This window comes from Bactrocera neohumeralis, chromosome 3 (assembly GCF_024586455.1).
Source record: "Bactrocera neohumeralis isolate Rockhampton chromosome 3, APGP_CSIRO_Bneo_wtdbg2-racon-allhic-juicebox.fasta_v2, whole genome shotgun sequence".
NCBI lineage: Eukaryota > Metazoa > Arthropoda > Insecta > Diptera > Tephritidae > Bactrocera > Bactrocera neohumeralis.
The window spans coordinates 78,817,146-78,841,704 of NC_065920.1; the positions used below are offsets into that span (position 1 = coordinate 78,817,146).

At 37.2% G+C, this 24,559-nt stretch overlaps 2 protein-coding genes across 4 annotated transcripts in view; one reads left to right on the forward strand and one right to left on the reverse strand.

Moving 5' to 3' along the window:
• LOC126752276 (uncharacterized) overlaps window positions 1-19,130 on the reverse strand; it is a 141,172-nt gene extending 122,042 nt beyond the window's left edge. For 2 of the 3 annotated variants that reach the window (XM_050462975.1, XM_050462973.1), the window contains exons 1-3: window positions 18,986-19,130; window positions 17,422-17,584; window positions 891-1,128 (exon numbers count right to left, since the gene is read on the reverse strand). In XM_050462975.1, coding sequence (XP_050318932.1) covers window positions 891-954 — 64 coding nt within the window. In that variant the 5' untranslated portion in view covers window positions 955-1,128; window positions 17,422-17,584; window positions 18,986-19,130. Of the gene's footprint in view, window positions 1-890; window positions 1,129-17,421; window positions 17,585-18,969 lie in introns of all 3 variants that reach the window. The other variant, XM_050462974.1, reaches the window with a different exon arrangement.
• Window positions 19,131-19,842: 712 nt separating this feature from the next.
• LOC126753765 (uncharacterized) lies at window positions 19,843-23,766 on the forward strand. The gene is made up of 3 exons (XM_050465433.1): window positions 19,843-20,645; window positions 21,655-22,249; window positions 22,972-23,766. Exons 1-3 carry the CDS (start codon window positions 19,885-19,887, stop codon window positions 23,764-23,766), a joined length of 2,151 nt encoding a protein of 716 aa, XP_050321390.1. The 5' UTR covers window positions 19,843-19,884.
• The last annotated feature ends 793 nt before the right edge of the window (window positions 23,767-24,559 follow it).

Consider the following 24,559-nt stretch of genomic DNA (forward strand, 5'->3'; position numbering starts at 1 on the left):
CTAACTACGAAAAAAGGTTTTTAAGGATGACTTACAGTCAAGTTCATTTAAATTTGTAAAATTGTTACTACACTTACACTGTAATAAAAAAAGGAGCTGCAACCTCGTTTATAAGTATTTCTTCACAAACTGTTTCTCTGCTCAGCTTTTCCACATAAACGTTGTCTTTTCGGATATATGATTAACTGAATATATGCACAAAAAATCTAAAATGCAAAATAACGTAACATCACTTTTCATAAGTTTTCAGATGAAGGAAAACGATATAATGGAACCTACTCAAATTGAAACAAAATTTGAGATTTGGTTATAAAATGGTTATATATTGGTTATGTCTGGTAGCGGAAGCTGAAAATTTTATGCTACATACATATAAGTAATATTATGTATTGAATCGTAATCAATAAAAACTCAATTTCAATTTTTTTTATGGTACGTTGTTTTGAATTTTGGGTAACGATATGTATCAATAAATGCAAGTTTTGGTTGCTTTAAAAGATATGGTGTACATAAGTAGAAATATAGAATCTGAGCATATTTTTATGTAAATACAGCTTACTTCTATTGTGCAAGCTTACTCAAAACAGGCCTTAGGGCTAGTTAAAATAATATGTAAGCAGCTTTGTTAAAAGTATATCCATGTTCATATGTATAACAATCAGTTAATAACAAAAAAAAAAATAAATTGGATAACAAGATGTGTAAAAAACTCAGTGAGATTATGTAATACACAGTTGTTATATATAATATTTGCATGTAATTAAGTCCTTTTATGTATTATAATTTGTAATTTGGAAGAATTTTTGTAAATAAATTTTTGACCCATTGATTTTTTTTGATAATATTTTTTTTTTATTTACATTTTTTTTTTAATTTTTGTCATTACTTACCCACTGTTAGCAGGCAAATAAAAGCGCAGCTTATTGCCCAATTTAGTAAATGATTAAGCTGCATTTTCTCAAACGCGGCTTGGTTATCTCAAATAGTCTTTATGTTTCAAATACTGTGGCAGCTTCTGTGGATTGCTATAACGCCGGTGGATTTAATGAATTTGATGGCATATTTTTAGGGCAGCTGGACTTTGTTGATACAGCTTGCTGCTTGTTGTTGTGGACTGTTTGAATATTTCTGCAAGAAATATAATTTTGTATTATTAGAATTGATGATTTATGGGCTATTAAGTAAATATTGTTCTATTTTCAAAAAAAAAAAAAACATAAGTGCTGGCTATAATAGTTTTTTCTACAAACTGTCGTTTCTAAAGCCTGGAATTAAGAAAAGTAGATATAGACATATGAAATATGTATATGTATATACAGTGTCGGACAAAACTCATTGGACTAACTCGAGTCTCACACATGTTCCGTCATAACTTTTTACATAGATGCATTAGAAGAATAATCTTTTTAATTTAATTAAGAAACAATGCAATAATAGTTTTCAACTTTTATGTAAAATTTATAAATTATAACAGAAGGGAAAAAAGTAAAAAATTCGTGCGACATAACTCATTGGACTAACACTTTGGATATCGAAATAACCACTTCCAATGAATTAATTTACCGTTATCTGGCGGGAAAAGAATTTTGCAGGTACTTACAATAATTATAATTATTATAAATCGTAGATCACACTTATTCGAGTTGTTTATTTTAATGATAACGAGTGTGTTGTGTAATATTTAAAGTTGTCCCGAATAATGCTACTAAAAAATTATTTTTGATAAAAATAGTAGACAAAACACATTCAACTGAACTTAAATTATTAATTGTAAGCAAATTCACAAAAAATGTGTGGAAAAGAAGCTTTAAAAAAATTATTCTCTGGGGAAAACAACTGTTTTTGCTATTTTACGCAAGAACAAAGCTGAAGGAACCGTTAAAAAACGTAATATTGGAGGACGTCCCAGAGTCAGTTCGGTAAAGTATGACTTGCGAATAGTGCGCGAGTTTATAAAATATCCCCAGATATCAACAAACAATGTTGTGGATAGCTCACAACTAAGAGAGAGCACGCGTACAATACAACGGCGCGCCGTTGATGTTGGTCTTTTTAGCTTCCGTGCAGTGAAAAAATCTTATATTTCCAAAAAAATCGGTTAGCACCTTTGGAATTTGCGAAACTGCATATAAATTGGTCTGAAGAGCAATGGAAGCCGATATTGTTTTCAGGTGAGTCCAAATTTAATTTGCAGAACTCAGATGGAATGACAGGTAGACCAACATGAAGCGTTTAGAGTGTCGATATTTGCAGGGTGCAGTAAAGCATGGTAGGGTAATATAATGGTGTGGGAATGCTTTTCTGGTCAGGGTGTAGGACCAATTTACAGAATAGAAGGGAACATGGATGGGTTCCAATATAAAAATATACTGCAAACCCAAATGTTTCCTCACGCTATCCAAAAAATGCAGCCTGATTGGCAGTTTCAACATGTCAATGACCCCAGGCACACCCTCAAAGTTGTGAAGGATTGGTTTTTGGAATAATAAGTTTATGTTATAAGACGGTCCGACCAGTTTCGTGACATGAATCCGATTAAAAACTTATGGAAAATTGTCAACAGGCAAATTATAGAGGAACAGGTCCACGGTTATAAAAACAAGCTACTTGATGTCTTAAAACGAGCATTAAATTATTAGTAATTAAATTTCATTTATGCCTGAAAGATGTGTTGCAATCAAAAAAAAATAATACTCAGTAAAATATTAATTTAAAACTAATTTACTTTCATAATCAGCTAAAGCCCAATGAGTTATGTCGCATGAATTTTTTACTTTTTTCCTTTCTTTTATAATTTATAAATTTTACATAAAAGTTAAAAAATAAAACTGCATTGTTTCTTAATATAGAATATGTGATCTTTCTTTTGCAAAAAAAATTATTCTTCTAATGCATCTATGTAAAAAGTTATGACGGAACATGTGTGAGACTCGAGTTAGTCCAATGAGTTTTGTCCGACACTGTACATATATATATTGAAGTGTCATTTACGTTCATTTTTCTCTGAGGTCTTTGGTTTTTTTCTAAAAAGAATTATCATTACAACTTTAAAAATAAATATTCTAAAATTTTTCGCTCCACAAAAAAGGTCTTAATAATTTGTTTTTTAAATAAACTCTTTTAAAAGCAACACGCAATTAAATTTTTGTTTGTGAATGTAAATGCCTCAACTTGGATCACAGCTATGCCTATTTTCCATATAAAATCATTGGAATTTCCACAATTTTTTTCACTTTGCTATAGATAAGTCAGTCGTCAATGAAAGATGTCGAACAAAACTTGTCACAATTTTAAAATTGCATCTTCAGACTTCGAATACATGTCGAAAATGCTTCCGATTTTCATTGTAGACATTTTTTCTTGAGCCGTGTGTAATTTGTTTTAAAAAAAAGTTCTAATATATACATATGTATGTATATACTGATTTCCATCTTTTTCATTCCCAACTCACTGTATATGTACATATATTGGAAAACGTAAGAGTTATCTCAACAAGGTTGGGTTAGGATAGATTGTAGGGTTGTTCCAAACTCGATGGATGTCACCTGGACAAGCATTTGTCAATTGTGGTACCCAAAAACCCCATTAAGTGCATCACCTCCCAGGTCGACGAAGTGTTTTAAGCTTACCACAAACTGATTCAGTATCGAACCAGTCATTTTGCTGGGTTCTACAAAGGTGTGTATACCGAATTTTTTTAACCCCAGTCTGCCAAAAGCCGTGCAATAAAAGAGAAGGTGGCAAGCTGATTCCACCTCACCTTCTCCCACACAGCTTTGGCAAAGACCGTCCGTCAAAACATTTGGAAGTCCCGCGTGTGTAACTATTGGACAGTGTCCAGTCAATGTCTGAAGTTGGAGTTGATGGAGAGCTCCCGTCAGAAGACTCCACCTCCTGCTTTCCTTCTTAACTTCGAACCATCCGTGAAGAAGATCACTGTACTTCTTCAACAACGCCTTTGGCTCGCCCACAAGTTCCTCGCAATTGTGCGAGCAGAGAAGGAACCACGAGGTGAAGGTTCTGCGAAACAGCGGAATATGAGTAGATTGTAAGGAATGGATTTCAAGTAGTGGAGCTATGTCTACAGGTGTAACGTTTAGAATGACATTGGGTAACATTGCTGGTGTTGTCTTTAGTGCAGCAAAGATGACGAAGATGGCCGTTCTTTCATCACGCTTCAGCTGGTTAGGTAGTGTAATTTTTCTGAGCATCTTCCAGCAGACAACGATATGGGCTTACAATATTAGGGTAACTACGGTTTTATAGAGTAAGAACACTACTATTGGTGAGATACCCCACCTCTTATCAATCACCCCTCTACAACAATATACATACTTATATGTCGACAGATACCTGCCACACTCTCTCCTCAATATTTGGCTTCCATAAGAGATTCCTATCCAGGAAAAGTTCCAAGTACTTCAACCTGTCCACTGGGTGAAGAACAGAGCCTGCCAATGTGGGGGAGGGTAACATCAGGGACTTTGCATCTCCTAGTAAATAAAACTAACTCAGTCTTATTTGGATGTATGCCTAATGATGATGAGATCTTAAATTGTACTTAAGAATTTTAATTTTTCCAACAGAGCTACATTGTCCATGTAAGTCATCACCCGAGAGCCTCGTTTATCAAGTTCCTTCAAAAGATTGTTCACCACTAGGAATGTATCTCAATAAAAATGCTCAGAAATTTCGCGTAGCATAATTTGGTGAGGTTCCCACAATGAGTGTTATTTGTAGTACATACCTTCCCCAACATATCCATATGTAACAAATGGTTGATTTTTATACTCTCGCAACAAAGTTGCTAAGGAGAGTATAATAGTTTTGTTCACATAACGGTTGTTTGTAAGTCCTAAAACTAAAAGAGTTAGATATAGGGTTATTTATACCAAAGTGATCAGGGTGACGAGTAGAGTTGAAATCCGGATGTCTGTCTGTCCGTCCGTCCGTGCAAGCTGTAACTTGAGTAAAAATTGAGATATCATGATGAAACTTGGTACACGTATTTCTTGGCTCCATAAGAAGGTCAAGTTCGAAGATGGGCAAAATCGGCCAACTGCCACGCCCACAAAATGGCGAAAACCGAAAACCTATAAAGTGTCATAACTAATCCATAAATGAAGATATTAAAGTGAAATTTGGCACAAAGGATCGCATTAGGGAGGGGCATATTTGGACGTAATTTTTTTGGAAAAGTGGACGTGGCCCCGCCCCCTACTAAGTTTTTTGTACATATCTCGGAAACTACTATAGCTATGTCAACCAAACTCTATAGAGTCATTTCCTTCAGGCATTTCCATATACAGTTCAAAAATGGAAGAAATCGGATAATAACCACGCCCACCTTCCATACAAAGGTTATGTTGAAAATCACTAAAAGTGCACCCAGGCTTTTTTAAAAATTGAAAATGGGCTTGGCATCGCCCACTTATGGACCAAAAACCATATCTCAGGAACTACTCAACCGATTTTAATGAAATTCGGTATGTAATATTTTCTTAACAGTGAAATCGGTTCACAACCACGCCTTCTTCCAGTATAACGCTATTTTGAATTCCATCTGATGCCTTCTCTGTATAATATATACATTAGGAACCAATGATGATAGCGGAATAAAATTTTACACATAATCATGCGAGAGTATAAAATGTTCGGTGACACCCGAACTTAGTCCTTCCTTACTTGTTGTTCATCAGGCTGACTAATTGCCTGTAACTACGTGGATATGTGCCCTGAAGGAAAAGCTGATAAGTGGAATCGCTTCGAAATTTCATTGAATAACGAATGTCGATTTCATAGCCCTTCCTTAGTCTTGTATACAATTATGCACATAAATTAGCGTAAATGGTATTCCTATACATGCTCAAGATGTGAACAAGTTCACGTCCCTGACAATTCATTCTTTTCATATTCTTCGCCACTTATCCGGCTTTATGGCGCAATTTGCTAATCTGAGGAAATATTTGCATATAAACTTTTGATGGCCACACCACCACCACAACCGCATTGTTAATCCCTAGATCCGTTCGCAATTTTCACACCCTCACCAGCTACTCACCAGACAACAACTAGAAGCAAGAAGACACCAACAAATGTACGGAAAATGAATGCATATGACACTAGCGGTACATGAGAGGTTTTTATTGTAAATGCACACATGCTTGACATAATCCGTTAATAAATATTTACAGCTTACTGGCAGCCAAGTCAGGTTGGAAAACACGAGTTGTGCAAAGTCGGGGCGAAATGCAAATTGTTCTGGCATATATGGCTTAATAACTAGCGGAACATGGAAGAAGTGAAGTTGTGGAAAATAAAAAAGTCTCTGTGGAAGGAAAAATCGCTGAGAAGTAAATGGTTAAAAATTGGAGATACTCTGCAGTTTAACTTATTGCCAGAGGTCCTTAATTTGCGTTTTTTTGGGAATTGATAAAAAATTGCTTTTTTTTCGAATTTTTAAAAAATATTATGAAACAGAGGTTTTCAGTTTTTTTGGTTCATGCGATAGCGAGATATTTAAAGAATATTCGTGCCAAATTTCAAAATTTTGAATTTTGGAGAAATGTGAAGAAATGTTAGGTGAACAAAACTGTTGGGTAGTCGAAAAAGTCTTTTCGTATTTCGTCAATAGATCTCGTTGCAGTCGTATATATCCAGTGCTACCAATCACATTGTATCATACCATATAGTGTTCGAAAGGTGAGAGCTTCATTTAACCAAAAAAATTAAATTCCGGAAAGTTGAAAAAACTTACAGCTGTTCAAAAATGAGTGAAAATAATGAAGAAATTCGCTATATTTTGAAATTTTTGTATAAAAAAGGGAAAAATGCCACGCAAGCCACCAATGAAATTTGTGAAGTTTACGGAGACGTTGCTGTATCAGCTCGTGTGGCACAACAATGGTTCGCTCTCTTCCGTTCTGAAAATTTCGATATTTCGATTTACACTGATGGAATAATAACACTAGCGAAAAAATGGCAAAAAGTGATCGAACAAAAAGGTACATATTTATTTATTAGTATATAGTAAATATAAAAAAATTGGTTGAATTTTGTTTAGAAATACGAAAAATCTTTTTCGACTACCCAGCGACTACCTTTTTTGTACCTCGAAATTATCAGAACATTACAAAAATGCATTTTTCAAACATCCAGATCAGATTACTCTCAAATGTTCATAGACTTAACTAAATAAATAAATTCAAAATTTTATTTAAATTAGTTGTATGCTACGCAAGGGCACATACTACATACAAGTATATTATATATACGCTTTGCAGGAACTAATAATGCCAACCGAGCAACCATAAACAAGATTTATTTCTTAATTGGCTATATTGTGTCTACTATTCCGGGAACAATTCCAGCTAGATTAATGTGCACACAACTTTAACGAATAAACAATGCCGGCGCACACATGCACATGCACTGGCCTTTGTGTGTTTGTAGTTGTAACTGTCGCCGAGAAAAAATGACATGCAACAAAATGCGTTGACTTGGATTTAGCGGTAAATGCAGAAATGGTTGCAAAAGCAATTAAAAGTTTCATTTCAGTTTGCCTACAACTCGCTGGGAGGCAAACGGGTGCGGAGAATTAATGGTGGTAAAAGAATTGTAAATAAAAATAGCGTGCTGGTAGAAAAATGCAATGGTGGTAAAAGAATTCAGTAAATAAAAACAGATTCGTGCTGGATTAATTCGAAAAAAAGCGAGTGCAATTTGCCAAATTTATGCAAAAAGTGGTGAAACGAACGAACAACTCACTTAGAATTCAGCAGCTGTATCTTGAATAATAATTTTTAGTTTTACCCAATTACAGATTCAATTACTGAAGTCTCTTTGATTAATTCGAAGTTGAACTTTTTAATTATAGGTTTGGTGTAATTGAATCTCCTTTCAAATCGTGCCATATACGTAATCTGAGTCAGGGACCCACTTGACTGCGAAGCTCTTTCTGGCTAGTACTCTGGATCATGACTGTCAATGATCTTTTGGAAAAGCTTAAGGAAGTCGGCTGCCGGATGATTGGTTGGACTACGTACATAGCTCCCTCGTTGAAGAAAAATGTCTGAATACAGTATATGAGCTAGCTCAGGGGTACCTAGCATCGTAGGGAACTGGGCTACTGAAACCGAATTGGCTTTATTCTTTAGTAGATCATCTTTAATATATTATCAATGGAAGGATCGCGCCTTCGACCTGCTGACAGAGTTAAGTAACTCTGACTCGTTCCAGATGGGAAGTTCTTACGGAAAGTCAAATTCGGAATGAAGTCAGAAAGGTATTGGTTGCCATGTGTTCCTGCAACAGAGCCATTGAAAAAAGGTGGAGTCCTTCATCAAAGGTAGTTCTTTGGCTTTGAAATCGTAGTTATGCCTATAATGTTCTATGGATTTTTTTTTGCTACAAGGCGCTTGAAATGTCCGCGAAAAAACTGACGAGTGTTCTACGGAATGCTCTAATCAGAACTTGTGCTGCACTACGTACCACTCCAACTATGGCACTGAGCCTCAGACTCAGAAAATCTAGGTACTGAGCTTCTACACTCTGGAATCCTCGCACACTTTGATTTAATTCTAAAATACTTGAACTAACAGGTCCCCGGGCCCAGTCTGGCTGTCGATTCTCTGCCCACATGTCTTAAGAAGGCTGTCTGGCGACAGCGGTATTGCAAAAAATTGTAAGACGATTGAGCTTGCTAGGACAGTTACTTCAGTCTCAATAACTGCGGCCGGGTAGAAGCTCAGTTGGCTCACTACTGGACTGTTGGGCCTCAGACCAGCTTAGCAAGTCAACTACCAGCAGCTTTTGAGGGTCAATCGTAAAAGGTCTTGGGAACTTTTCCTTCTCAGCAATAGCTGCAATCCAACAACAGGAGTTTATCGAATGGTGTCACAGAGGACTATACATAACAGTCTAAGCATGGTCTCCGCTTTGCTGAGGGACTTAACCTAAGCAAAGATTGAAATATCGCAAGAGTCATGTCTTTCGCGCAAATAGTTGGAACTAGCTAATATCAGCCGCCTCAACAATTTGTGACGGGCTTTGTCTATATTTAAGAGTATTTTTGGTCTATACTCAGGAGTCTTTAGGCATCACAATGGATCAGCGTTCTTACTTGCCTAAGTGGGATACGCTTTTCGATCAAACACTTTTAACTTAACTTAGCCTAATCTTGTATTTTATTCAAAATATTCGAAAATACTATGCCATTAATGAAGGTCTTTTCTCAAATATAATGTTACGTATACGCCACGTATACGCCACGTATAATGTCAATAGCTACCAGAAAGCGCATATTAGCACTCAACTGTTTAGAGAAAAGCCAACATTGAAGTTGTGTGTAGTTTTTGTTTAATTGTATTGACTTGGCGTTTTTCCTAACACTTTTCTATTTTCTAACTGCAATCGCCAGTAAATGAACATGAAACTGAAAATGAAAGCGAAAGAGAATCGCGTAACAATAACAATGAAGTGCAAATACGAATTGTTGACAATAGCAAAACCAGTGATAATGGTTAGATTAGTGGTTGATTATGATTTTGATTGCATTGATGGCAGTGATTTTGGCCATGTAATATACTAATGGAATTAATATTGCATGGCATTGGTTTAACTTGGACCGTTATATTGCAGTTTACATACAGATGGCGTGCATTTGCATGTGTGTGGGTGTGCGTGTGTGTCTGTGTGTCTGTTGCCTCGAACTACATAGTTGCTGCAGAATGTTTGTTGGCGCTCAGCGCTTCTAGAACAATCGCAAATGTTGACAGCAGCGCTTGATAGGTGATTATCATAAAATTGTATGCGTTGAGCGAATAGTTCCAGTTTGGCATTTGCAGTTGCTGTTGTTTTTTCAGTTCACGGTAGTTGTTGTATAAAAAACAGGAAAAAAATTTAAATTTTTTTGGTATGCAACACCTTAAAATTTCGGAACATAGCAAAAATATTTTGATTTTTAGCAGGTGCTTAGTGGAGGAAAGTATCCACTTGCTCTATAGAGCAGAGAAAATTTTTTAGTATGGAGTAAATCAAAAATAAGTCATTTAATTTTTGCAATTATTTCCTTTCCAATATTTGTCATTGATTGGTAACTACCATACTTAAGCTTAACGCAGTCGCGTCTAAATTTTTAGTGCTGCGAATCTTATTTGAAATGACAAGAAAATTCATGAAATCTTATCTGTAATTCCGCAGATTTTTATGGTACTTTTTCTATATTATAATTCGAAAATGTAACAACCTTTCTGTGTTTTCTTATACGTATAAGGTCTGATTGAAAGAAATCTAGTGCTTTTCAAATAAATTCATTTAGTCCTCTATATTTCACATTGTACAAATACTATCGATACCTATACATCATACGGAAAGGCAAGTTGTTGTCCCAAAAATCCTCTCAGACAGTGTTGTGATTGGTTGGCTTGGTATTGTTTGAGCATGCGTTGAAATTGGATACCAAGAAAGTGAAAACACGCCTAATTTTCAAATTCTAAAACTGAATGAGTTGTCTAATTTTGGTTTCGTTCAACCGTCACGTAAACACAGTTTCGAGTGCCAAAGACCTAAACATTGCACAAAAAAACCTTTCGGAACCATTTCAATAAAGCAGGATACAAATTAAGCTTGATGTATTGGACCACGCGAGTTAACACATGGTCCTTATGTATTCACCTTTTAGCTTGTGCCTGGCACCAAGTGACTACCAACTGTTACTGTCTTATTTCCGAAATTTCAACCGAACCGAACCTATCGAACAAAATGGTGTATATTAAATCGGAATTTTGTAATGACGGTAAAAAAACCTTCACTTTAATGCAAAAATAATAGATTTCTTTTGATTAAATCTTACTGTGGGCAAAAAATTGTAAGAATTTTTAGAGACTTAGAGCAAAATTTTTTTCCTGGGTTGGTAAGACTATCAGTGACATCTGTGTCAAATGTCATCATATCAAAATAATCATTAGTGTTTATTATACGCATTCTGAAGTATATAAAGAGCATTCGGCGATTTTCACAATGAGTGAAATTATTCAACAAAGAAGGTCCATTAAATTTTGTATGCGGAATCAAATTTCTAGCGACGAAACGTTCAGAATGTTCCATCAACATCAACTGATGATCAACACGTCAATAAAAGTAAAGTAATTATGCTTGATAATCGATGTTTACCAGTCAGAGATCTTACTGGCATCGTAGTAATATCGAAAGGATCGGTGAAAGCCGTATTGAAAGATCATTTGAACCAAAGAAAGGTAAAAGCATGATTGGTGCCAAAATCGGTAATTAATTTCTAACATTAACGTCTGTGGAACAATGCTTTCCAACTACCAAGATGTGATGAAACTTATTGTTACTACCGACGACCCGGAAACAGAAGATCAATCAGCCGAATGTCATGGCACAGGTGAGCCGAAGGCGAAAAAACACCAAAAAAGGTCAAAAATCAAAGTTGTGTTGAGAGTTTTCTTTGATTATCGTGTTGTGGTGCTGCTCGAATTCCTTCCAACCGGCCAAACTGTCAACAAGCCGTACTATTTGAATGTTATGTGGATTACTTTGAGAGGGACGACATAGATTTTGAAGAATAAAATAAGAATTTTTAAAATATGCACATAGTCTAACTATTTTTGTATGCTTAAATTAAAGTTACTCATATTGCTTCAAAAATTAGTCAATATCTCACAGTTCAGCATTACTTCGAATGACTGAGAATTATGAAAAGTAGTATGTTTTTACAGTACCCCAAGAGAGCTTACTTTTGATTTTTTTGGTTGATATATTCACACTTTTGATATGAAGAAATTCCATGTGAGTAGACATGGCTGGGTCATGAACTACTGAGTGCCATTTGACGACATTATCTTTATATATAAAAATTACGTGTCACGTTGTTTGTCCGCGATGGACTTCTAAACTACTGAACCGATTTTAGCAAAATTTAGCACACTGTGTCCAGTTTGAACCTACTTGGAAGACAGAAATAACTGGACAGAAAGACTGGTAACCTGGCATTAAGAAAGCAGCAGAAGATCTTTCGGTGACTAAGTTAGATGAGAGAATGAGTCATCTATGTTATAAGTAACAAGTGGACAAATTAATATAAGATATGTTATTGACGATATATTATCTGTTGATACGCAAAAGGTGGCTTCAAGTTAATTGTTTACTCTTCAGGCTTTCAGGCCGAAATCTTTACCACAACAGAAAATGCCATATTGGCTTTTGATTTAACCAGCAAGTCCTTAAAATTATAGTGGGTAGTTGATCGCGAATACTAAGTCTCACTGCGTTAGGTTATGCAAGCGTGCAATAAATAGACTCTCAGTAGGTAACTCGGTTAATATTACCTGGGTACCCGGGCAGATAAGAATAGAAGGAAACGAAAAGGCTGATGAGTTGGCCAGCACGCACCTTTCAGGTCCTTCAAAGGTTGTTTGAAGCAAGGGATACGTGAGGAATATCCTTGTGGTAGTGTTGATGGTGAATAGACCAAAAAATGTATATTTCTAGACAAAAACGACCTATAATATTGTAGGGGACATCATAGGGCACCAACCTCAAGATCTCGCCTTCAGAAAAATGAAAAAGTGGTTGCGGCGGAATGAAGAGCCTGCGCGGAGGATGATGAGACGCTGGAACTTTATCTTTGCTGCGATTGCCCAGCCTTCAGACGGATGAAAAAGCATATATTCCACCGATGCCAATGCTCCAACCTAAGACATATTGGGCAGAAGGAATGGAGAAAAAGTCAGGTTTTCTACCAAATCTTCTGAGCTGCAGAATAAGGCTTAATCCGGTTAACACCCGGCAGTACAATGGGCCTAATAACGGCCTAAGTGCTGCCATTTGCGCCACTAATAAGCTAGTTCCAACCTCTTAAAATAGATTATCTTTATTCAGAAAAGTATTTTAGAACGCACTATTACTTTCGGTATAAAGGTTAAATTCTAGCCGAGACTAAATGAAAAATTATTGCAACAATATACTTTTCACCCAACTCGAAACGACGTAGGACATGAAAACGAATTTCTTTCCGCCTTCGGCATCATTTCTAAGTCCTAGCTTAGGGTACTGATAGAATGAAGTGGTCTACCTAATAAGTTTTCACAGAGCTGGCATTTGCTCTTCATTCCTAGAATGTTTGTGCTCACTAACTTCTGAATGACTTTCTCTATGAAATATCACACATATACTTTTTTTTATTTTTCCTAAACCTCATTTTGTAATTATAAATTTAGCTTTGGAATTAAAATTGAGTTTCGCAGGTAAAGAATGAAGTGAACAGTGAAATAAAGTAGATAAAAGGCAAGAGCGATAACACAGTTTAAATGAGAAAAGTAAATGAAGTGCCTGACAGTGCCCTGGGGTAGCCAGGTACAAGTGCGCTTTTGCCCACGTTATCGTCGTCCAATCCCGCAATACTTATGTGCTTTGCCTTCGCTTGCCGTCCCGGCCAACAGTTCGACTCTTCGAATTCTAAGCCCGTAGTTAGTTGCGCCGAGAAGCTTTGCGCTAAAAATAATATTATTGAAGGATTAAAGTTTTCGAGGAGTTGAATTGCAATGCAACTAGAGGACGCCATGTAACGGTGTGCTCAACTCATATTTCCTGTGCTACGCTACGAGTTGGGGCAACTTTGGCGCCAGCAGCAGCAGCAGCAGGTGCAACAACAACAGTTGTAGCAACAAAATGAATAACTACACGAGATAGAACGTAAGTCGGAAGGATAATTGAAGTAGTTACACGGATAAATGCCGCACATTGTGCACGGCAAAGGGAGGCAAGGCGCCTAAGTGCCAGTTGCTGGCTACTTTGCTCTAGCAATGGCGGCTCCGCCGTGAACTATGAATGTGTTTATAAATTTCATTGCTGCGTATTTGTATGCATATATGTTTGTGTGTGTGTCATGTGTATGTCTGTCCATCCATTGAAGGCGCTTTGTGGAAGTTGTTCCGCTAAGAGTTTAATCGGCAGCAGAGTGACTGCGCCAGAAACAACAGCATACAGCATTTTGCACTTGGTTTCTATGCATTTTGACCAACTTAGAAAGATGCTGTCCATTTTTCTCTTAATACCCAGAAAAGTCTGCTTAGTACATTCATGAAGTTCGTTAAAACTCGGAGTTCTGTTGCTAAGGCAACTTTTCAGAAATATATTCATTTGATAACCAAGCGATTGCTTCTTTATTCTGCGCATAGATTTAATGCAAATGGAAGACAGACAAAACAAATGCAACTATTTGAGTTGCTAGCAATGTTGTCTTATTGTTGGTGGGTGGTTAGGGAGACTCATAATGCAATTTCTTTGGAATTAAGCTTTCGTAATGTATAAATGCAGTCTGAATCACTTAAAATGTTATCTAGTCAAATAATTAGCGTTTTCTTAGCTCGCGCGGGCAACTGCAAATTTCTGAGCACGGAGATTATTTTCAAAAACTGCGTTTAAAATAGTTCTTTTCGATTTTGTCAATAGATTTCGTTGCAGCGTCGTATATCTCCATTTTCATACTAAAAATTATTATTTTTAACTAAAAAAGTTAAATTCGGGGAAGTTGAAAAAAAATTACATGTGTTCAAAAATGAGTGAAAATAATGAAAAATTTTTATATTATGAAATGTTTGTATAAAAAAGGGGAGAATTCCACGCAAGCTACCAATGAAATTTGTGAAGTTGACGGAGACGATGCTGTATGAGTTCGTGTAGAACAATAATAATAGTTCACTCGTTTCGGATCTGGAAATTTCGACTGATGGAATAAAGTCTCCAGCAGAAAATGGCAAAAAGTGATCGACCACTCAAATATATAAAAATATAAATATAAAAAAAAATAAGTTGAAGTTTGGTTAGAAATACAAAACGACTTTTGCGACTGCCATATGCATATATGCTCTAGTATATCGATCTGAAAAAAAATTTCAGATGTTGTAGCACTGCTTTGGGTAATAGTTCAAGTAAAATTTCGCGAAAATATCATGACACATAAAAAAGTACAAGTATTTGATTTTAAACGACCAACCTGTATGACAGCTAAATCCCATAAGGATCCGATATCCTTGAGTCCGACAAAGGAGCAGCTTCTTAAGGAGAATTGAATTGAGCAAAATTTCAGATGGGTATGTAAAAACTCAGATTCTAGTTCGCTTATGTACAGAGAGACAGAGGGACATAGCTAAATCGACTGCTGATCATTTATATATAAATATTATGAGGTTTCGGCGTTTCCTTCTGGGTATTACAAATTTCGTTTACCCTGTTCTGGGTATGAAAAGTGGGATAGAAATTAGCTGAATATATTTTTTTGTTCACTATGTTTGTGTATGGAAGCTAAGTCTATATGCTATAGTGATCCTAACTGATCATATTTTTCGAAAGTCGTTTCTTTGGGCTATAATGTATGTATACGAAATTTTCTGGAGATATCTTGTCAGATAAAAGCTTTCGGCAAAAGAACTTAATTTTAAACGACTAGTTTGTGTCATTGTATGATCTGATATCAGCGATTCTTATGAATAGTTTCTTGCTGAGAATGGAACGTGAAAAAATTTTCAGATCGATATTTCAAAAATGAGTTTGAAATTATGTAGATTAAGCGAAAATATTGATAAAGCTAAGTAACTAACATATAAGTTACTACTTAACTCTAATTTATTTGCAGACATCTTTAAAGAAGATAGTTCTTTGATGAAGATAAGTATCTAGACTTAATTATTCCTCCAATTTTTAAGATGTCTCCAAATGAATGATGGACTTTATTACAAGACTTCATGTCAGTTGTGATCTACCTTGAAAATTTTTGCTTTGCTGTTAGGTTTCAGCAAGCATTTCAATGAACTTACTTGAAGTTTTGATTACGTAGACATTCGACCATTTAATTTATCTAATTTAGAGCAGTTCTAGATTTACTTTTGAAATAAGCTCTCCATCATTTCTTCTATTATTTAGTTCACAGCCGGTGAATTTAATGAATTAGTATACGTAAATAATCAAATCTATGAGCGTGCGAACTTATGTGCCGCCGCTTTGAAAAAAAATAATAATTTTAGATACATAGGTAATGTATCGACTCTCTTCTAAAGGTAACCTCGCTGTTGTTTTTACCTCTTAGTCCATATATTTCCAAAATTCTTATTATGAAAATTACTTTTTCAAAATGGAACCTTCGGAAATATGCTTTGAAGTGTTAAGATATGGATAGTAATACGTACTTTAATTCATTGTATAAGGCTAGTAAAGAAAAAATTCTCAAAAATCGTACTGTCATCCCTGCGAGTGTTTAGGCAAATAGCCATAGTGAAAATAGCCAACCAGTAGTTTGGATACTGATTACGGCTTTTGGAACAATTCTTTCGGTGAAAAATATCTCAGATCTACTCTTAACAAAGAAAATATCTGCTCATTATTTTTCTATAAAATTCCTGACCCTTCGAAAATTCGATAATTCTTCACCATATGTCAGTTTCCTTTGGCTAGAAATATTACAGCTGACCAACTAGAAGACTTCTAAGAAATTGACATATTTCAGCGATGCATTTTTTTATTGACTTTTTCGTGACCCAGCTGTTATACATAGATCTATTTAAGAATCATCAATTTCATTAGCTGATATCTTTAACGTAAGAGAATCGTGCAACCTCATACTAACATGTAAATCTAAGCCCTGTTGCTGGCTTTTAACTAGGTGCTCACAAAACGGAAGTGGTATTAATGAGTAGTCTTAAGGAGAGTGGAAACAATAGAGATCTATAGCATATTGATGGGCATACCATAAAATCGAGCTCACATCTCAAATATCGGGAAGTAATTCTGGATCACAGACTTTCATTCAAGCGGCACCTAATAGCCTCACCAAAGCGGAAAGTTCTGTATCAAGATAAATGTATGACATCAGTAGGACTTACATATTAAAGAACTCTTATATATATGTATGTACATATGTATAAAACTGCCCTGCGAGGGTAAGCCTAAGTAGTTCCGCAGGGAAACTCAGGTCTGTGTGTGTATATCTTGTTTTTTGCGAAAGGAAAATTTACTGCCAACCTTGGTAATCCTTTCAGCAGATGTTTTGCTAAAAAAATATATGCGACAAAATCTACAAATCTACTAAAACAAAATGCAAAACTCTTAACTGTAGAAAATGTGTCTAAATAATATTTGAGTAGCATAAGAATCTTTAGAAAATAATTAAAAATAATTAAGTTAAAATAATTAAAAATGTGTGGTCTCAAAGAGTTCCTCAAAAAAATGACTCTACTTGTAGAACCTGTTGCACTATATCACGAAAACATTACTAATTTCCTGCTGGATCTCACAGGGTTTCAATGCGCGCTTTAATTTTCAATTAATCTTATCAACCAATTATATCACGCCCTTGATAAAGTGAACTGCAAGTGGCAGGTACTCAAATGTCAAGACACTTACCGCTTAAAATTATTCCACAATTAGAACGCCTATATGCTGATATGTCCTTACATAAATGCAGAAGAACTATATTGTGATATATATATTTTTATTTTCGACAATTAAACCGTTTTTTAACCATTTCACAATCCCAAATCACTTAAAAATCTCATGTTTCAGTACACTGAAAAAAAAGGTTATTAAATAAATTTTTTTTTTGATGACCATGTAATTCTCGCGCTATGCCACAAGCACCGAATAAGTACTTTTCATAGTGCCGCGGAATCGATTTCTCGCATATGTTGACTGCTTTTAATTAAACATTTTGTATTCCGTTTTAATTGAATGTATTTTAATGAATGCTCAAACACGCACAGCAAACCGAAAGCACGCGCCCACACACACACACACACACATGCGCGCGTAAGTGCAATGCACATGCGGCACTTGCAGTCAAGTAATTTGCTCAAATGCAAATTGACACAATCACAACATCCTGCGAGGCGAGCAGCGCGTAGCCACCAACAGCCGCGCGATTTGCAGCAAGTGCAGCGGTCAGTAACGACACCACGAAGTGACGGGGCGCGCATGTAACTGCAGCAGCACATGCACTGTTGCACTTGCAACACAACTCTACTGCTCCTTGCGCTGTGCTACGTATTTGTCCAACGGGCTGTTGACCCGATGCTGTGTCAATGATGTTGCTGCCACTGCTGCTTTAAAACGAGCATGTTTTTGTAGTGAGTGATTTCCGCGTTTTTCGTATTTTTACTGTTATTCAAACAAACAATGTGGCTGCCTTAATTTCAAGCATGAAAAGTCGTTAAATTAATTCCTTAGCAACGGTTAAATGTCCATAGTTATTCAATGTAATTTAAGCTCACGTGGCGTTAAAATGCAACACTGCGCTGCTTGTGCTTTAAACACGCAAAATGAAAAAAAAAACAACAACTTTGAGGCACTGTAACATCAGCGTAAGCAGCCATGCATCAATTACAGCAGCAATTTGAGCAGCAGCGGTGGCAGCAATCAACCGCAGCGCACGAATGCAATCGGCACTCAGTCAGTGATTCGCGTGTGTGATTGTGTGCGCAAAATGCTCATGACGTATGGCTTATTGTTGGCATTTGCTGCTGTGTCTCATGCTTTTTCATTATATTTTTATTTTAAATTTTTCTTTTTTAATTTTTCTTTTATTTTTAAACTTTTTTATTTTTAAGTTTGTTAATTTCTTTGAATGTGCGCATTTTTCTTCACTTCGCCGCTACAGATTTTCGGTTTCACTGCTAGATTGCCTTGGCGCTGCCACTACATGCTGTTCGTTTTTTTCGTTCTATGACAAACTAGCTTTTGAATTTCGAACAGCACACGGCATTGCACAACTAAATTTCAGCTGCAAGTCACGCACGCTACAACATTGCTTGCGAGCGAGCGAATTGTGCAACACACTAGTGCCACAAAGCCGTAAGTGGATTCTTCAAACGGATTTTCCTTAATTTCTTATTAACAAAGTATATATGTACATATGTACATACATATATAGCAAGGCATATACTTTAAATGAATTACTTCAAGTCGCACTCACAGACACTATATGATTTCGAAAACATTTCCGATCGGTTCGCAAAAATCCCATGCGTTTATTACAAGTACTAATTAGTTAGCCGTAAAAAGTGAACGACCAGCAAAAACCCAAAACCGTTATTACGCGTCCACGCACGGCATACACGTTCGCTTACATAGAGAGCAAAAATACAACTGAATCCTCGAAGCAAAAGCACCCAATCGGCAAGAAAATACGAGTGCAGGAATTGGCCGCACGACAGGATGTCAACATGCCGAGTATGCTTTGCACGTTTAGTGCATATCTCACTGCAACATTTGACTGTGGTGAGTATGGCGAAACGATGTCACACGATTGCTAAGCCAACCACCCTCGGTCGTCAGCGCGAAGGCTTGAGCTAAAAAAGCGTGGTGTAGAAACACTAAGCTAAGGATTGTTAAGGAGTTAGGAGCGATGTATCTCATTTGACGATTGTGTGTGAGTGAGTGAGTAAGTGAGCAGGAGCATAAACCAAACTCAGAAAATTAGCTGAGTAACCGAGCGCGTCTTTTAAACAACTCGACGATATTTGAGTGCGTAGTGGCATTGAGTAAAGAGCACGGCTGAGCACGTTTGTGCTTCTGTGCCGGTTTTCTCTTCAGTTATTATTGTCCTGCTTTTGTTGAAGTATTTGGAGTGAGAATTTGGAATTTGCAGGCTGATTTCCAACAGGTGGTTGTCCAAATTCTAATAAGTAACGCTGAGTGAATTCAATTCGAAGTCGAGGTGAAACAAAAACACTTTGTCAATTTTTATTTGTTTTATTTCGAACAAATTTTCTTCATTTCATTAAATATTTGGGAGAAAACGTTGTCAATTTAGGCAGAAAAATACTTTCATTAAATAAAGAAGTTTATAACAAAAAAATATAAATAGGGAAAATGAGCAACTTTGAAGAATTTATTGGTCTCAAGGATTTCGATATTGAGATTTGGCGCATGTTAATTGCTGAGTTCCTCGGTACATTTTTCTACGTGTTCGTTGGGGTCATTAGCACAGTCTCATTATCGCAAAATCTGATGACCTCCGTAGTGCCGGTTGCCTTCGCATTTGGACTGGCATTATCAAGTATATCGCATGTGGTGAATAGGGCTAGCGGGGCGCACCTGAATCCTGCTGTTAGCATAGCTCGCCTGGTCGTTGGACAAATGAAATTTCTCAAATGTTTATGCTACATACTAGTGCAATGCGTCGGTTCGTGTTTAGCGGCATTTTTGGTGGAAAGTATTTGTCCCGGACCTTCGCTCGCACGGCAGAACGGTGTAACCAGACCACTATACATGGGTGTTTGGGAAGCGTTGCTTCTTGAAATGTTCATTACATTTATTATGGTTATGGTGTACAAATCCATGGCTGATCCTACGCGTGATGATTTACATTTATCTGGACCATTAGTTGTGGGACTTTCAATCACAGCGGGGCATCTTGTGGGCTACTTGTGTTCATCGGCAAGCATGAATCCAGCACGTTCTTTCGGGCCGGCACTTGTAAATCTCAACTTTAACGATCACTGGATCTATTGGGTCGGGCCGATTTTGGGTGGTGTCATGGCTTCAGTTTCTTATCATTTTGGTGTGCAGGATCGTGAAGCGCTTAAGCGGAGGCGCTCTAGAAGAAATAGTTCCAGACGAAAGAGTTCTTTGAATATTTAAAAATAGCGTTCAAAATTACGAAATTCAATAAATTTATGTCGACTTGCAATACAGTTGTATATTTCTAGTCAGATATATAATTTTTGCTAAATCTTCTTCATTATTGGGTAGACACCGCTTACGCGGTAATAGCCGAAGTCTCTCGTCCGAGGCTGTTGTTTTTTTCATTGGGGTTGTTTTTTAAGTGGCGGTTCCCAAGCCCAGCGCACAACCCTAGATAGGGATGGTTCGTCTTCAAATGGATGCTCATTGACTTTCAAGAAGATACTTGACCGCAAGTTGTGAGCTGCATGAGCCATATGTAAATTAATCATTTCTGGCCACTCCCAATGGATTGGAAATCAGAGAACTTTCCTCCCATGCGTGAACTTCTACACATACAATTTTTACTCAAACCATAAGGAAAATATTAAGTCATTCTCGTAAGAGATGATCGAGTTATGTCATAGGTTAGGTTGCCGGCATGAGTACAAAATCTTTTACTTATGAACATTACGATAAACATTATATAGCGAACTTTTTGAAGACGAATCATGCTTCTCTAGAGTTATTGAAAAGAGGGTTCTTAGGGTTACAAAAGATGAACAGATGGTCTAAGAATACCCGCAGAGTAGACGCTTAATGCTTAAAGTCTTGTCGGAGGACTTTTTGAAAACGTGTTTACCTCAAGTTTTCCTAGAGTTTTCACAAGAACATAATTTCCGTTAGCAGCACAAAAAAGCTGAGTTTCGAAAGCAATAACATACTCTTGTTAGCTCTTGAAAAGAAGCAGCGCAGCCTTGAAAAACAATTCAATTTGATAAAAAAGAAAAAATTATAAACAAATAATATAAATAACTAGTCGCCGACATTTTCATTAAAACAGAGCACTTAGGAGAGATTCCAAGGTACAATTAAAATGGGGTGGCAAAAGATTGTTGGTACTAAAGACTTCAATAGAAGTAGTGTGATACTCTTGGCAACTGAATTCTTTGGCACGCTTGCTATCGTCTTTACCAGTGAACTTACAATGGCTCAACAATATGTTGACGAGGAAGAACTGAAGCGAGCAGTAGATACCACTTCCAGTGGCGCTTCAATGGAACAAATTTCTCTCGGATTAGGCTTGGTGTTTGCCGCTGTGGCCCAGGCGTTGGGCCGTCGCAGTGTTTGTCACTTCAATCCCGCTGTAACTTTGGGATACTGCGTTGTCGGTGAACTGAGCTTAATTATGAGCTTATTGTTCATGGTTGTGCAATGCCTAGCTTCTGCTCTTGGAGTCTGTATGGCGCTAGTTCTACTACCGGAAAAATTGGCAAATAAACACCTAGGTGTACCAAAGCATCCGCATGTATCGGTGTTGGGCACGATTGTTATTGAAATGCTGTTGACCTTTATATGGGCCTTTCTGGCACGCAGTGCAGAAAGTCACAAAATGATGGGCTTACGAGATACGGCACCACTAGCCGTTGGTGCCACAATAATAGCGGCTTATTTAGCTGCTTATCGGTTGACCGGCGGCAGCATGAATCCAGCGCGCTCTTTTGGGCCAGCTCTGGTGTACATGGATTGGAAAGATCATTGGATTTATTGGTTGGCTCCATTTGCCGGTGGTGTACTGGGAGCTTTGACTTATGAATTCTTATTTAAGACTACACCGCATAAAGAACATGAAGATGCGGAAGAAATCACGGAATAATTTTTGCTTAGAGAGAAAAGTTGAATCATTCGCTTATTGGATTGGATTGAAGAAAATTAGATAACCATGCACTCATACAGTTACTGGGCTGTAAATACAAGAATTTTTAATACTTCAACCTGTTAGAATCAAATAAAACCGTGTTCTCTCTTGCTGGAAGAGTCCACTGCTTATCTTTTAAACTTGGAAATTCTTCTTATTCTTTACTAAAATACAGATTTTAAGTGTTTTTGTAAAGATGTACTTTCGATGACTTCTCTGAAGGTATAGGATTGCTTATATGTATACTTTGGCCGCTAGATGTCCCAGAAGGTTGCAAAATACCTATTTTTCGGCAAAACGGCCATTTTACTCTCTTGACGATTGCCACGAACCTGGTGGGGGTAGACGGGAAGTTGATGGTTTTCCTGAAAACCCCAAGTGTCCTCCAGGTGATGATGTGTCATAACTACAATTAGATATGAGTGGCTAGGATATTAGCAGTGCTGAAAATCCAAAACTTGAACTGAGCAATAAATATTTGCCACGAATCTATTGAATATACTTTGTGGGTAGACGGCCATTTGCCTATGAAAATTATTTCACATCATGTCAAAGTATCGGAAATATTTTCTAAACAAAGAAAAAATACAATATAGTGTCAGTTCCGCCTATTCTCAAACTACGTAAGCATGTTTCCAGCTTTAGGTACGAACGAATTGAAAAGCTATTTATTTCGGCGTCAACTTCTTTGTGAATTCTTCGGCACATTTGTGCTGATGCTGGTACGGAAGACGGTTAGTACGGTGGAAGAAACACAATGGGCCGTAACGAAAATTTCATTCGCTCACGGCCTGACTGTTGCTGCCTTGACCAAACTATTCGGTCGCATAAGCGGCTGCCATATCAACCCTGCGGTTTCGATCGCTTTTTTCGTAGTCGGTGAAATGAGCACGTTACGTCTATTCTTCTATATTGTCATGCAATTTCTGGGCTCAATTTCGGCAGTATTTACGTACACATTGTATGCTTTCGCCAATTCGAATGCAATTCAAGAGCCCAGTGCATTGGAAGACTGGCAAATAATATTACTGGAACTCATACTCACAACCATGTTCGTAATGCTGTTTCGTACAATGGCAGACGCACAACACCGCAGTCAACGGAGTTCCGCTTCTATGGCCATAGGGTTCGCTTACACCGCATGTCTCTTGAGTGGCACCTCTATATCGGAGGTGGCCCTGAACCCGTTACTGCATTTCGCTTCTGGACCGAATATATTTGCTGGCAATTTTACACCGGCCATTGGATCAACTATGGGTGGCATTTTTGGAGCGCTGACCTATGAGGCCTTATACATGCCGTATAAACGAGAACCGCGTACCTCGAGCCTTTTCGAATGGCTACGCGGTACTCCATCAGCCGAAGGCAAATCAAATCAATCTCGTTTGTAGATTGGACATGCATTCATTATTAATCTTTAATAAATCGAGGTTTGATCGATTTCATTTTGTTTTTGATTTGGATAATACTTTGCATACATCGCTCGAGAAGACTATGAAAAAGAAAAGGTGTCATTCAATTCATCAATGTATTGCCGGAAGCGGTCTTTAGAGCTTTGAATTGGCTTAGTGTTGAATCCAACCTTAAGCTTTTAATCTTCCAATTTCTCTGCGGTAGAACTATGATGGATACCGCGGGATAGAGGGGTCATGGTTGAGGGAAATTATCTGAATACCGTGTATGAGCTAACTGGGGTACCTTAATTTCGGGCACTGGGTTAGTGAAAATTTCATCTCTATTCCATGGAAGACCACACGGTTTGGTTTACCACTAATGGAGAAACGCGTCTTCGGCCTGCTAACAGAGTAAATATCGGTAGCCTGTACTGCTATTGGAAAATGGTGGGTCCTCACACCAAAAGTGGTTCATTGGTTCTATGAAAGAATAGTTAAAAGCATATTGTTCTACGGAATTTTTGTATGGTAGAAGACGCTAAAAAACTGGTGAGTGTTCAACGGCTCATCAGGATTTTTAGTCGCCAGATATATAGTCGAGGAAGCTGCCCACAGACTTAGAGATTCTGGGTACTTAAATGACGGCGACCCTAGGCGCTGTGAAATCCTCACAAACTTCGATTGCATCGAAATACAATGTCCTTCTGGCCCATGATAAATCGTAAGAGTTCTAGGGAGCTCTTCACTTTCGGCAAGGTCCACCTTTCAATGTTTGTAGGAGTCCTAACTG